The sequence below is a fragment of the Notothenia rossii genome (assembly GCF_949606895.1).
Source record: "Notothenia rossii genome assembly, chromosome: 12".
Taxonomy (NCBI): domain Eukaryota; kingdom Metazoa; phylum Chordata; class Actinopteri; order Perciformes; family Nototheniidae; genus Notothenia; species Notothenia rossii.
This window is the reverse complement of record NC_136911.1, coordinates 14,562,129-14,576,549: the sequence shown is the minus strand read 5'-3', so window position 1 is coordinate 14,576,549 and position 14,421 is coordinate 14,562,129. Positions and strand designations below refer to the sequence as shown.

Below are 14,421 nucleotides of genomic sequence, written 5' to 3'. Positions count from 1 at the left end.
GTGTGGACCCCAATGTGGACCTCAAACCGCAATGTTATCAGAAATAAACAGTAAATGAGAAACATATAACTTTATTTGCATATTATAGGTACAGAAATTAGACTAGGCTGTCATTACATATTTGTATTTTGTATTCTCTCTGTGTTGTTCACACACATTCTTTACTGCCTGATCAAAATTAAATTATTATCGTTCCATTAGGTATCTTATTTTCAGAAAATGTTAAACGTTTAGCAATTTGACAGAGAGCGTTAATACATAATACGTCTTTCTAGTCATATCAATAACATGTCAATAACATGTCATGCTTTACATATAGGCAGTAACCTGTACAACTAAATTGAACGGACGTCCGAGGACCCCGCGAAAGAGCAGTGAATTCAAAATTTCAAAACAAACCTGATGTTGTTTTTCTTGATATGTAAGTGTTTACTCCGAGCTAGCTGACTGTTGGAGACACACAGCTTGAGTCTTCATTTGGAAAATGGACGTAGAAGGAAAGAACGATTCCAGTACCAATGAGAAAATGGTGGATAAAGCTAAACCGACTTCAATCGAGGATTTCATCGTGTTGAAACCAATCAGCCGCGGTGCTTTTGGCAAGGTTTACCTCGCTCGGAAGAAGTCAAATCCGCGATTATATGCCATAAAAGTTAGTTGGTTTGGTTGTCAACGATTTGAATAATCAAAAAGATACTTATTTATGTAAATGTTTTAAATGTAATTGTTCTCTTTAGGTGATGAAGAAAGCAGATATGGTTGTTAAAAATATGACGGGCCAGATGAAGGCAGAGAGAGCTGCACTTGCTTTGAGCAAAAGCCCCTTCGTGGTTCAGCTGTACTACTCCTTCCAGACTGCCACCAATATCTTTCTGGTAACACCCAAAGGCAAAAATAATGACACTTGCAAAAACACATTAATAGTGAGCGCCTAAGATAATGCTTTCTTTTTATGTTGCTTTCAGGTCATGGAATATCTCATTGGTGGAGATGTCAAATCTCTGCTACTCCATTATGGGTATTTCGACCAGGATACGTCTGTAAAATACATTTCAGAGGTTGCATTGGCTTTGGACTACCTCCACCGTCATGGTATAATCCACAGGTACTGTGATGCGATTTCTTTCTTTATTGTTTAATGTTAATAACACTGAGTGAGTAGTCTTTTGATAAGACTTGTTGTATGACTTGGACACTTACCTGATTTACAACTTTTTAGGGACTTAAAGCCAGACAACATGCTTATATCTAACAAAGGACATGTTAAGCTGACAGACTTCGGCCTTTCTAAAGTCAAGCTTGACAGAGGTATGTAGTCCCATTCCCTTAACATTTGAACAAATTGATCACAAAGTGTAATGGTATTGATATTTCCTTTTTTATTTAATCTTTTCAGAGCTGAGTATTTTGGATATCCTTACTACTCCATCCTTGGCTAAACCAAAACAAGATTACTTCCGCACCCCGGGTCAGGTGCTCTCCTTAATCAGCTCACTTGGATTTGTAAGTGGATTAATATGACTTTGCGTGGAGAAATTCTCTAATAGCTCTTAATACTTTGAAGTTCAATAATGATTCCTCTATCATTTTGTATCAAACACAGAATTCACCTGCAGCAGAAGGAAAGCGTCACTGCAGCGCCTCTGCTGCGTCAAGTCCAATGTCCTGCGGCAAAGTTAGAAGGAAAAAAAACTCTCTTGGTTCTCCCTTGCTGAAGAAAAAAGAGAAGCAGTCACCGGCTGGATACCCTTGGAAAACAGGTATGTCATGGTACATATCAAAGAGATACACATCTTGGCTATTTCCCACCCTTTTCATTAACATTGTGGAATGCAAGGAATGTTAAAGGATACCTTCCTCGTGAGCTCTTGGCAAAGAAAATCCAATTTAACAGTTGCTTTATCTGTTATTTCTCCATAGGATCCAACAATGTTGTGTTTAATCTTCACAACCTGGCTAAATATCTGACCCCCACCCTGCTGAAGACCAGGAAGAGGTTTGAGACGATGAGTGCAGGCAGCACCACAGACACTGAAGGGGCCATCTCTCCAATGTGGGAGTGTGATGAGGTCAGTGATTGTTAACCTGACTGTATGTCATTTACAGTCTATTAAACATGGGGGTCCCGAACATTTTTGTCACCACCAGTTTGTTTAATTTCAAATTATGATTTAGTTTGAAATGGTTACAGATATTTTGGCTTATTGAGTTTAATGTTTGTAGTGTTATACAACAGCTGGTGCTGAAATGTGGGGATTCATTAAAATATGCCTTATTATTGTGACCGTTTCTTTTTATATTTTATTTAGAAGGAAAATGAATACACCAACGAACAGAAGGGGAGGTTGCCTTCTGAATCCGAAGGGCCCAAACAGGACTGTGTGCCGACAAAAAAACCCGTTCTGGATGATTTGTGTCCATCAGCCTCGTCCGTAAAGAGAACATTCTCGGAAATTGAGAGAAGCCCTGAGACGTTGGAGATTCAAGCCAAGAAAAGTAACACAGCCTATAAGAGATGCTACAAGATTCCAGAAGAACTGGCAAGTCCTCACACTGGCCTGACTCGAAAATTTCCCAACATCCAAATCAGTAACTTCTTGGCCTCCACTGAGGAGATTGGGTTAGATGAAGAGCGGATCCCGACACGCTCCAGTCCCCTCGCTAAAAGTCTGATAAGTGAACTAGAGGAGCCAACAGAGGACGTGTTTGAAGACGGACCCAAAGACCTGTCGCCTCTCGCATCACCCCTTACCGGGAACAGTGACATTAGCAGGAGCTTGAGCCCTGATTCTGATGCCTCTATGCATGAAACGTCTCTCACTATGCAAAGCTGTGCATCTCTCAAGACACGAAAGTTTGCCAAATACAACAATTCAGCATCATCTGATGAGCAAGAGGAACATAAAGATTCACCCATGGCTGAATCCCTCCCACAAACTCCATCTGCTGTTGCTATGGGAACACCCAAACTTGGAAACTTTGTCCGGACAGGCTCCTTCCTTAACCGGCTCCCTGATGGTGACACAAAGTCCTCCTCATTCCTCAAGCCGAGAAATATTGTCGCTTTCCGTAGCTACTGTAGCTCCATCGACCGCTCCAACATGTCGGAGGTGTCCCGGTTAAGCATTGGTTCTGTTGATGCTATGGAGGTATCCACAACTGCTCCCCATCCCTCTGCATCTTGCAACGCAACACCAGTGCAGAAAAGACCCAGTTCCAACAGCTCTCTATGTCAGGTATGTTGTAGAACTCGCCACTGTCCTTAGTTTAAGACCTGCAGTCTTTTGTGCACATCTTGGGTAAAAATAAAAAAGATACATTTTTGGAATGACCTAAATGAGTTTAAAAGTTGTGGTGATTTACCTGTCGGGTGGTATTAAAATACATTGTAAATGACATAAACCACACAAAGGTTACTTATTTAAGGCTTTCTAATTAATTTTTAAAAATAATTTTCTCACATCAGACTCCTCAGCCCATGTCAGCCTCTCACACCCCCTTCAGGACCCCAAAGAGCGTCAGGAGGGGGACACTGCCTGTTGAGGGTGTACCCATTTTAGGAACTCCTGACTATTTGGCTCCGGAGCTTCTCTTGGGAAAAACACATGGTAAGATTGGGAAATTAAAAAACTCCAAGTAACACAGCAACACACAAATAGCCCAAAACAGTCTTACTGTATTGACATTGGATGGTTGACTTGGTAGTCTTTTTGACAAGCACTCTTGTTTGAGTTTCAGGAACTTTTCACTGTGGTAAGTTTATTGTGATATTTCTGTTTGTGCAAGTAAGCTTGCATGGTCACCCAGCCTGCTAATATGCTAAAGGGAATGAGCTGATTCTTCCCCCTTGTCCTTCCCCTACTGGTTCTCTTTCTTTCCGTGGGATTGTTGGAAAAACTGTGGGCCTGGTCAGAGGCAAGGGGGAAGCATTTAAAACGTGTGATTAAAAAGGCTAAAGAAATGGGATTGTCTTTTAACATTCAGCTAACGACATTGTTACACGGAACAAGGTTTAATATTTGGGCAAATTGTGGCATATATTCAATGTGCTATAACACTGGCTTTATTTTTGTCAATCATCACACTGCAAATTGTCATCTAATAATAACGTATTGATTGGATATGCTGTTATTTATTCAAATGTAAACAAGCTGAGGGCAGTATTTCCTGTCAGTCGCACCATGCCATTGTAACATAATTGCTGACATTTGGATTCATGAACCGTCAGTCTATGACATGATTGACTCTGTGTGGCAGTATTTATTCATCAGCTGTTAAGATGTGTTCATGGCTCAACTCAATAGATAATTGTGATGGATTCTCAAATCTTTTCATTCATTGCAAAAGACTGTGTTACAACTACAATCCCAGGCACACATCAATATTCATGTGTGTTAGATGTGGGTGATAATTACAGATATTTTAAGCTACGTGTCGGTGATTGAAAGAAAATTTGTTCATACCAGAACGTCCTTTTGTCCTCAACCTAACTTATTCCCTGCTCATGCCACTGCAGTACAATTGGTGCACTCTAACTGAATCAAAGGGAAAACATGTTGAAGCCAGCAGCTGTATGAAATGTGACTTCTCTTTGCTTCTATCCAGACTGCATGGTGGATTGGTGGGCGCTTGGTGTGTGTCTTTTTGAGTTCCTCACAGGTGTGCCACCTTTCAATGATGATACCCCTCATCTGGTCTTCCAGAATATCCTCAACAGAGGTGGGTTTGGTTTTCATTTACAGAAACATCCTAACGTAAACCACAAAATGCTTTCAAATACGTAACTCGCACACAGCCTGTATTTGATGATCCACATGCCTAACAAATAACTATTTTAGTTTACAATATGATGTTAAGGACATGCTTTAGTTGCTTTTGTCACCACCTTCCTGTTCAAAATTGTTGCTTCTTTTAACACTCTCAATCATTTTAGATATTTTCTGGCCTGAGGAAGAGGAGGAACTATCTGTAAACTCCAGAAATGCAATTGAAATTCTCCTAGCCATGGACATGACAAAAAGAGCTGGTCTAAAGGGTGAGAACAGCTTTACAATATTTGAAATCATAATTTAAAACAATGTTGGTCCTCAGATCTTAGATTTCAGGGAACCTATCTGAAAAAAATATGAGAAATTCCATTAACTAAGAGAGTGCATGTGAATCACAGATTGTAGGATTTTGTTTTTTGAGCCTTGCAGTAAAAATGTCGATATAATATAAGTACACTATTAATCTATGTCCGAAGGTTTTTTGATTTGTGTTAAACATTTATGTCTTTAAAAAGAAGAAAGGATGAGACTGTTTCAAGCAGCTGTAACCAGGGAATTATTACATAATTGTAGGCTAATATTGTTTTTAGTTTCAATGTCCTTAATAATAATAATCTAATGATATGACACAATTTAATTGGAAGTGTTCTCATCTTGTTTTCTGAACATCCACCAGAACTCAAGCCTCACCCGCTGTTTGAGGGCTTGGACTGGGACAACCAGCAAAACCAGCCGATGCCTTTCATACCGCAGCCAGAGGACGAAACCGACACCTCGTACTTTGAGGCAAGAAATAACGCTCAGCACATTGCCGTGTCCGGCTTCAGCCTCTAGAGTTAGTAACAGTTATGTTTTTATTGAAGTAGCTGTCAACAAATTGCGGCTAGTAGTGAAGTCAGAATGTTGTGCGGGTTTGTGAATTCACTTGATCTCATGATGGAAATTTCCCAAAAATCTGATCCACTATAAATATAAAAATCCGAATCAGAATCTGATAGTTTCTCTGTTAACATTTTAAAAAGCATTTGAGGTATTTGCAATCACTGGTCGTTAAAGCCAGGAAAAAAGCCATATCTGTAAATGATTACTTAGTTTACGAGTAGAAAGTAAACATGTTTTAAACCTTGGTATTACCATTATTTCTCTTAAATTAGGTTATTATACTAGCAGAGTGGTATTTGCTTTGGCTTTACCCTATTAAAGGCTTTGATCGCTGTGTTGTGATATAAATTAAATACAAGATGAGCAAGTTCATGTTGATGTGTCACCTACTGCCGTGCCAACACCCAATTAATCTTGCTGCACTGTTCATCATTGTAATGTTTTTCTCTTGCTCTGAGCAGACTGGGTGGTCAGGTCGCCTGAATTTATCATTAAGGGATACAAAAACACTTCAAAAATACTAATATATTCATCAATAATCTATTTTAAATGTAAATCGTGTTAATAACTTTCAGTGTCATTGTTTTAAGACCATAGCAGGTTACTTTATTTTGTAGCAGAACAGTTTTTTCTGCTTTTATGTCATCTTTGTTCGTTGTTTTGATGTGTTCACCAGGTCATATTCCACACTACTAGTTTTAAGGATAAGTTCAAGGCTCCGAGTTGCTTGTCAAATTGTATCTTGTACAAATAAAACTTGTTTGTAACATAATGTAATTTGTGCTGTCTCTTATGTTTAGTGCCTGAAGGAAAAGTGTAAATATTGTCTAAAAATAGCTTGTTTTAACAAAAGTTAAATTAGATAAATATGAATCTCTATTTTGTTTGGAAAATATCAATATATAGTTGGCAGCTCCTTTCTCAAGCAATTTTGAGATATGTCTGGTTATGCAAGAGTAGCAGCCAGTTAGCTAGCAATGCTTAGTTGGTTCCGCCCAAAGCTATATAGCCTATATAGGCCTATATCATTTTTTAAAAATCAATATTGACAAATTAAAGCTTTACAGAGGTTAAGTGTGGGTAATCTTTTTTTAACCAGATGCTGTCATGCTAATTTTTTTTTGTTTGAAGACAGTCAAGCTAACCTTTTTCAAGCGGTTTATGCTGAGCTAAGCTAAAGCTCTGCTAGCTGTAGCACATTTTTACGGTACAATATGAATCGTTTTCAGTCTTCCCACCAATTTTAGAAAAGACAGCTCTAAATATACAATTCCTTTCAAAAGATACTGGAAACAACATAGTTTATGAAAACTTTATTTGAGGCTTGGATTATCACATGCAAACACCACTCTGTCCACAGGCAGAGGGGCTATTAAACCGTAGCACAATTTTAGTAGAAAGATAAACTATTACTTCTTTATTAAAACATAATGGCTCTGGAAGATAAGTGCTATTGCAGATGCAAAACTTGTAAATTATATATAATATTCTATATCCATAATACATGAGAATGCAATTAAAATAGTGCATTTTAATCTGAACTGTACAGCTATTGTATAGAATTTACATAGATCTCACTTCTTTGCACACGTTAACCATATCACTCACAAAATCTTTGCACAAACATATTACAACACGCATTAAAATGATACAATATAGAAAACCTTGACAGGCTAAACAACAGTGACAAGTATTATGCATTAATAATTTGGACAGCTATGTAGATTCTCATTTTCATCACCTAAAGGCTAAGGTATTATGATTAGTGATAATTTGGTCCAGCACAGCAACAATTATGCTACAATTTGTCAATGTAAGAAACCATAATGCCACCTACAGTATAAATGTACCTTAATGATGATGAGGCACTTCATCGATTTGGAAAACAATTTGAAGTAGATACCAATATGACAAAGCACAGATTGATATGCAGCAGGACAGGTGATGAAAACATATTAATAACCTTGTCTAACATACACATACAACTTAGTGGCCACGTAAAACTAATTTATACAGCTGAAATCTGGTGAGCAATACCTTCATTGTAACTTTCTAAAAGCAATAAATATTAATTTAATCTCAGAATTTAAACAAAATCTCACATATCAATATCTTTTTACACTTCTTTTTTCAGTCCTCCCTTCTGAACTACAATTATTACATTTTTATTATAGCAGCATTGCCTGGGCAACTAATGACAGAATTGTGAAAATGTTTAACCACATCAAGCACTACGTTTTAAAAAAAGAAGAAGAAGTATCAAGCCCATTTTATGTGCAACACAGCCTTAGTTATAGAAATACAGCACTGGAAAAATGTGTATTGACCACTGCAAAATCATCAGTTTCTCTGGTTTCACTATTTATAGGTATGAGTTTATTTGATAAACTACTGACAACATTTATCTGTGTTGGAATTCAACAGACACTGGCATGGAATGGCTGCCATACATGTAGAGATTGTGATTGAAGAAAAATGTGCAGTGGTCTCTTAATCATTTCCCCCAGAGCTATAATTGAGATGCTGCTGTCGTTGGTTTATAAACAAGCAGGAAACGTTGACTATGAGTTCCACCTCTCAACACAAACCATTTCTTAGAGAAAAATAATCTGGTACAGTGGCATCATCTTAAAAAGCGTGTACAATCACAGGCTGCAACTCCTTACATTCATGTTGCTATTTGATTCCACTTCCACACTACTTGAGAGATGGCTCCCTCTCCCTCTAGGCTCCTTCTTCATAGTGCAAGAGCAAATGACTGGGCTGTGGGTCTAAGCAGGGGGGAGTTACAGCCATTAGCAACCCAACCGAAGACATTTAGAGGACTCCACTGTATCCTCTATGTGCATGGGTGAGAGCAGGTTTTAGTTGATTCTTCTACAGGGGAATAAGAAAGTTAAGAAGTGAAATATGATTTAGCAAATACACATTTTAATATTGAAGATTATAACTTTCTTTAAAAAAATAAATAATACCTTCTCCTCCTTTGCAGGTATAGGCGGATTAGCCACTGTACAACAAAGGGCCAAATAACAGCAAAGGCCAAACTGGTCGGAGAAATGTCGAAAGGCCACCAGGATGGTTTCTGGGGGGGAATATGAATCATTAATACCAATTGGGATTAGTTCAAATGTTTAAATCATTTAGGTTACCACTAATAATCATGCATCTTTCAAATAAGCTAAAACATGGTTTTGGTAAAAAGTGATTTTCTTTTTTTAAACAATATATATATATAGTCAAATGTATTTTAAAACTGCTTACCCGACTCTTCTTATTCACCGGGGTTGATCCACAAGTTGCAGACAGAGACATTGATCTTGCCTGCAGGGTAAGGAATCAAAAAGAAAAGAACTGAATGTCTACACTAACAAAGTACAAGGGTTTTATTTATCTAAACCTAATCTATGCTATTTTTAGACGGGGTACTTTGCCCCTTAATGTTCAATGAAAAAGTTCAAACGTTTTGAACGAAGAATGAAAGATTTTCTATACGGTTGATTCTAAATTGAAAGTGCGGTTGATGTACACGCATCGACTGAAGCTGCCCCTTAATGGTTTCAAATAGCCGCATCCGGGAGATATTTATAGACTTTATCTGCCGTTTCAAAGCACAGGAAGTAGTACATGGGTGTTGTTAAAGGTTTATAAAATGGTAGAAGATAGTAAAACAATACCAATATAATTTTTCAGGTTCCTAGTTCACATATTTATTTAGCTTATTTTGTCAGGCAAATCCTAAAAAGTATTCAGATTCCTTTCAAAGAGGACCAGGCAATTAACAGAGATGTTTTTCTTCTCATGATGAGAGGACAGAGGGGTCTGACCTGGCTTGCAGTCAGAGCCTCCAGGGTGTGCAGCCTGTCCAGGACGCTCTGCATGTCCTCCTGCAGTCGAGCCAACACTACAACTATCTGCTCATTCAGGCTTCCTCCGGGTGTGACAGCTCCCCCCCAGCGCTCCCTGTCCCCATCTCCACCACCATACATGGGCATCAGAGATCCAGAGCCATGGTCTGGAGACCTGGAGCCTAAAAACACAGAAATGACTTACACTTGATGTTTGCAAACCGCCAAAAAAAGACAAATGTACAGTTGCCTTCTTCAGAATGCTGTGTGGAACATACATGCCCTCTTTAAGAAAACCTTACCTCCTTCTCTTCTGACCAAAGGGCTGTTAGACATGTCTGCATTCAGTCTCTGTCTCTGCGACACTGTTCCACCGTTCTCTCCATCTTCTCCTCCACACATGATGCCCTCTGGTGCACCGTCAACATCGTCCTGGGGCTCCTCTAAAGGGGACAAGACGTGGTTCTCGTCTTCATCCAGGTCGTCCAAAGACTGGTTATGCTCTGAGCTCTGGAGAAGATGTACATTAAATATTCATGTATGACAGCCAAGTGGCTACAAACACTGTGCTAAACAGTTTTAAGGTGCTCCTTGCCTCTTCCTGTCCGAACTGGTCCACAGAATCACAGTAGACTTCGCTGTCTGAGTCACTGGCCAGCTGACTGGGACCAGACACATCCAAACAAGGATCTGACATCAGTACAAAGGGCAAGAAGAGGGGGGAAAGAAGCTCAGACTCATACTGGAATGTAACTAAGTGGCATGGAGGAAAGCAGCATTCACTATATTTTAGTTTTGCCATTGAATCCAATAATTGAGTCCATTAAAAGGAGCAGCTGATGTGTAAAGCGCTAAGAGTCCCTGAGTTGCCACAGCTCTGTTTAGCAGTTGAATTGATCGCGTGGTGCACAGTCCTCAGAAACACAAAGCAAGACTTCAAAGAGAACAGAATGCTGTCATAGCTTTTTTTCCTCACCTGTGTGGTGACCGTTGAGCAGAAGCTCAGCGACTGAGCCCTCCTGAGAGGGGACACCGTTCAGACCGGCCTTGGGATGACTCCCATTGGTCAGATGGGTGACCCCGTTGGACACTTTACCGTTGGAAAGAGGCACTTTGTGTCTCTTGGTTGAACTCTTCTTCTTTGGTTGAGAAACTGCTGATTTCTTGTCTGAAATGAATCCCCCAAAAAGTCAACTAAATGTTTTTTTACAGTACTGTTGGACAGTGTTGATAACGTTGTTACCTTTTTTGACCTCCTTTATCACTTCTTCTTCTTCTTCCTCTTCTTCCTCCTCCTCCTCCTCTTCTTCTTCTTCCTCCTCCTCCTCTTCTTCATCCTGTGTTTCTTCCTCTGACTTTTCCTTCACTTCCTTTGCCTTGAGCCTGGCAGGACGAGTCTCCAGGTTGCCATTCATCTTCATTGTTCTGACGATGCTCTTTGCGATGCTCTTCGATGGCTTTGCATTCACCATTGAACTAAACCCTGTGCAGAAGAAATGATTTCATTTCAATACCATAAAGACAAAGGAATGCTTCCTTTGAGGTTAAGGTTACTAATACGTTATTAACGTGAAGATTTCAATCAAAATGAGGTAACCACTTAGACCAAGGATGTTTGCAAAACCCTCATGTAGTTTATGTAAATGTAATAAGACCCATGTTCTATAACACTAATCCACCAAAAGCATCTAATCTACAACTCCAGACAAATACTATTTCACTAAAACTACATCACCAGACTCAAATATTTACACAGCAATATACTTGCCATCCATTTGCCTAGCAAACTGTGTCAAACGGGCTGAGCATATAAAAAGAGGCACATTATAAAAAGGTTAACATGCTGTTATTGACCCTGTATGACACGCCAAGTAAAAGGTGGTGATTAAAAACCTACCCATGCTCAGGTCTGATATCTGTGTGATCTTTTTCCTATCGTCAATCAGCTCATAGAAGGGGCCGAGGACACGTAGTAACTCCTCCACCTCATCTGTCATGGGCATACCCTCCAGGATCTACGCATCAAATACAGCAACAAATGAAGTGTCAATGGCAGTGATGTTTAGCTCAAAACAATAACAATAAAAGGTTTGACTTTAATATACTATATTATGCAATTGTTACATGGTCAGGAAAAGTAACATACCAGCTTCATTTCATCAACGTAGCCTGCCATTGCTTTTTCTTTTGACATATCTTCAAGAGAGCTCCACGCATCCCTATCACATTAAAAACAAAAACAGCATTATTATACAGCTTAAACAAGTATAACCTGTAAAGCATCTATGCCAGCCAGAAGATTTGCTTTGAAGACTTCTGTGTCAGCTTTTTTTTTGTAAACAAGCTCAGTTTATGTAAGGTTAATGTGTCTAGACAGAGGTTCAAAGGCCGACTGAAATGTAACTATTCATTGGTAACAAAAGTTATTCCTTAAATTGGTATTGTCTGCAATTAGAATCCAATCACATTTGACCTGGCTAGGTAAATTGGATACAAATAAAGTTTCACACAACATTATTGCAAAAGAGTGAATGTGGAGGGGATATTTGTATGGGTTTTGAGAATACATTTCTCAGGCTCCACCTTAAAACAAGCGTTTTTACAGTTTTTGATAAACTTGCAAATCCCCACCCTGATGGGACCATGAGAGAAACTGCGCAGGCTAGTGGGTAAGAGGTTACATTCCAAGAGTCCAAAGATCCCCTAACACAACTTGAGATTAAAGAGAGAGAATCAGTAGAGCCTTTGAACCCCAGTGGAGAGAATTGTACTGTGTCGTATTGCACAGTGAGGTCTAAGTGGGCCAAAAACCACATGTTGTGCAATGTGCACAAACACTCACTGGTTTATGCTGAATTAAATGTCAGCAGATTCAGAGAACATTGTAAGACACTAATGTTTTCCCCATAAACTGTTCAAAGAATGTAATGACCTATGCGTATTAAGATAATAACATTAAAAACTAATTGACTGACAGTATATTTACCATTTTGCTTTGCCAACTGCATCCCAAAAGCCAGGTCGGGGTATATTGCATGCACCAACAGTGGCTTGTTTATAATAACTGTAGAACTTGAGCATCATATCATTGGACGGCTGAAAGGGACCTGAGGAAAATAAAGGACATTTCATTAAACAAAATGTGTCTTAAACATGTATCCTGCAATAGGTTTTAGATTGCTGGCACTAAAGCAAATCTCTGCACACTGTTAGTAAAGTGGATTAGGCTTTTTAAATCGCACAAGCTCAAAAGTAGACCAAGCTGTTGCACTGCACCAGACTATGCCTGACACCATTCTGTTTGTACCCTATTTTAAATCCATAAACTAGACTAAATGATGTAAATATCGACTGTTTAGTTCACTTACCATTCGGGGGTAAACTCTTAATCACTTTTAATGCAGCCTCGAACCTCACGAGGGTCAAACGCCTCTCATCCTCCACTTCCACACTCTCCACCTCCATTGTGTGAAACTGAGATTGTCAACACAAAACCTACAGAAAGACAGTAAATAAACATACGTTAAAATATGAGAACTAATATGCTACAAGCGGACTTCCACAATAACATGTATGCTAGCTCTTTATAACAGTTGTTGCATACAGCCAGACTTTTGTTATGCTAATGTCACTAGCTAAACTGGCAAGTTGTTGTATTTACAGTCTGGTGTGACCACAAATAGAAGGAGGTTGTGTATCTAGGACGCACAATAAGCTATGCGACACACGTCAAACTGCCTATATATTTGTGACAAATACAACATTTACTTATAAACTGTCGACGAAAAAGCTCGAAGCCGATGGTACGTACCGTTAATGTCAACGGCCTATCTGTTTGTCAGAAGGCGACCTGTCTTTAGCCTTCGACCAGACGCCATCAACAGTGTATAATGCCAGATAGAGGTGCAGTCTGGTACTTGTAGTCTTCTACTAGATATCAACATTTCCTACTAGGTCCACAATCCTTTGCGTGAAAATGTAGTTTGGAGCAGGTTTTAAGAAATGAAAGTGGCTTTTGGATAAAAAGAAACCATGTACTGAATAAACAAGAAAAGTATTTCCAGCTATAGAATAAGACATGTTAGTGTATAATATTTAAATGTGATCTTTATATAATATAAACTATACACATAGTAACAGTTTAGGGTAGAACTACATTTACCACAACTCCCTAAGCGGGATCCATGTTTTTTCTACAGTTGGAAGGGTGATCGGTGGACGGGAGTGAGCAACAAGAGCTCTCACTTTGTCTTTAATTCCGATCACCACACATCTTCGTAACATATCTAGATCTGCAATTTGTCAAAAATGTAAAACAATACTTTTGATAATTGAGTTACTGTTAAAGTAAACTTGAAACATATTATGCAAGAAAAATGTCAAAATGAACTAGTTCCGGTTCTCAAATGTGAGAATGTGCTTAAATATTTTTCCAGAAAAAAAACATGACATTTGAAAACATTACTGTGGCTTTTTTTAAAAGTATATTTTAATGGGTATTTTTGACAATTTCTTTAATTTAACCGATAGTTAATTAGTTGACGAAAACATTTCCAGATTAATTAATTGTGAAGATGTAGAAATACCTCAGATCTTGTACTTAAGTAGAATTAGCAATAGGCTAATATGTGAAAATCAGTTATACAAAATTACCATTCAAATGTTTACTCAAGTACAAACGTATTATTGCAGCCATCAACATATACGAAAAGTACTAAAGTAAGTTGTGCAGAATGACCACTTTTACAACATTTTATATTATATTACAAATATTGCATTAATGGGTAATAACTTTGATGTTTAAGCCTGCGAAGGGCTTCTTCTCTAGAGTTGTTGTGCACATGACAATACATACCTTAAAACTAGTAAAAGTTGTCAGTTGTGAGTAAATGTACTTCCACAGAGAAAACACTGATCTTATG

At 38.6% G+C, this 14,421-nt stretch overlaps 2 protein-coding genes across 2 annotated transcripts; one reads left to right on the top strand and one right to left on the bottom strand.

The window, feature by feature from the left end:
• Positions 1-356: 356 nt before the first annotated feature.
• Positions 357-6,423, top strand: mastl (microtubule associated serine/threonine kinase-like). The gene is made up of 12 exons (XM_079661122.1): positions 357-652; positions 738-875; positions 966-1,105; positions 1,220-1,308; positions 1,397-1,503; positions 1,604-1,760; positions 1,921-2,069; positions 2,310-3,236; positions 3,467-3,608; positions 4,606-4,719; positions 4,934-5,035; positions 5,446-6,423. Exons 1-12 carry the CDS (start codon positions 485-487, stop codon positions 5,601-5,603), a joined length of 2,391 nt encoding a protein of 796 aa, XP_079517248.1. The 5' UTR covers positions 357-484; the 3' UTR covers positions 5,604-6,423.
• Positions 6,424-6,949: 526 nt separating this feature from the next.
• acbd5a (acyl-CoA binding domain containing 5a) lies at positions 6,950-13,410 on the bottom strand. Its single transcript, XM_079661036.1, has 13 exons — positions 13,311-13,410; positions 12,868-12,994; positions 12,486-12,606; positions 11,646-11,718; positions 11,397-11,514; positions 10,743-10,982; positions 10,476-10,667; positions 10,095-10,189; positions 9,802-10,009; positions 9,479-9,681; positions 8,916-8,975; positions 8,627-8,736; positions 6,950-8,528 (listed from the first exon to the last, which is right to left on the bottom strand). Exons 2-13 carry the CDS (start codon positions 12,962-12,964, stop codon positions 8,516-8,518), a joined length of 1,530 nt encoding a protein of 509 aa, XP_079517162.1. The 5' UTR covers positions 12,965-12,994; positions 13,311-13,410; the 3' UTR covers positions 6,950-8,515.
• Between the last annotated feature and the right edge of the window lie 1,011 nt (positions 13,411-14,421).

Coding starts and splice junctions, on each gene's coding strand:
- mastl (XM_079661122.1), top strand. CDS start 485: ATGGACGTAGAAGGAAAGAACGATTCCAGTACCAATGAGAAAATGGTG. Junction 2,070..2,309: donor CAATGTGGGAGTGTGATGAG/GTCAGTGATTGT, acceptor TATTTTATTTAG/AAGGAAAATGAATACACCAA. Junction 3,237..3,466: donor CCAACAGCTCTCTATGTCAG/GTATGTTGTAGA, acceptor TTCTCACATCAG/ACTCCTCAGCCCATGTCAGC.
- acbd5a (XM_079661036.1), bottom strand. CDS start 12,964: ATGGAGGTGGAGAGTGTGGAAGTGGAGGATGAGAGGCGTTTGACCCTC. Junction 10,983..11,396: donor GATATCAGACCTGAGCATGG/GTAGGTTTTTAA, acceptor TCTTCTGCACAG/GGTTTAGTTCAATGGTGAAT. Junction 10,010..10,094: donor ACCAGTTCGGACAGGAAGAG/GCAAGGAGCACC, acceptor CATCTTCTCCAG/AGCTCAGAGCATAACCAGTC.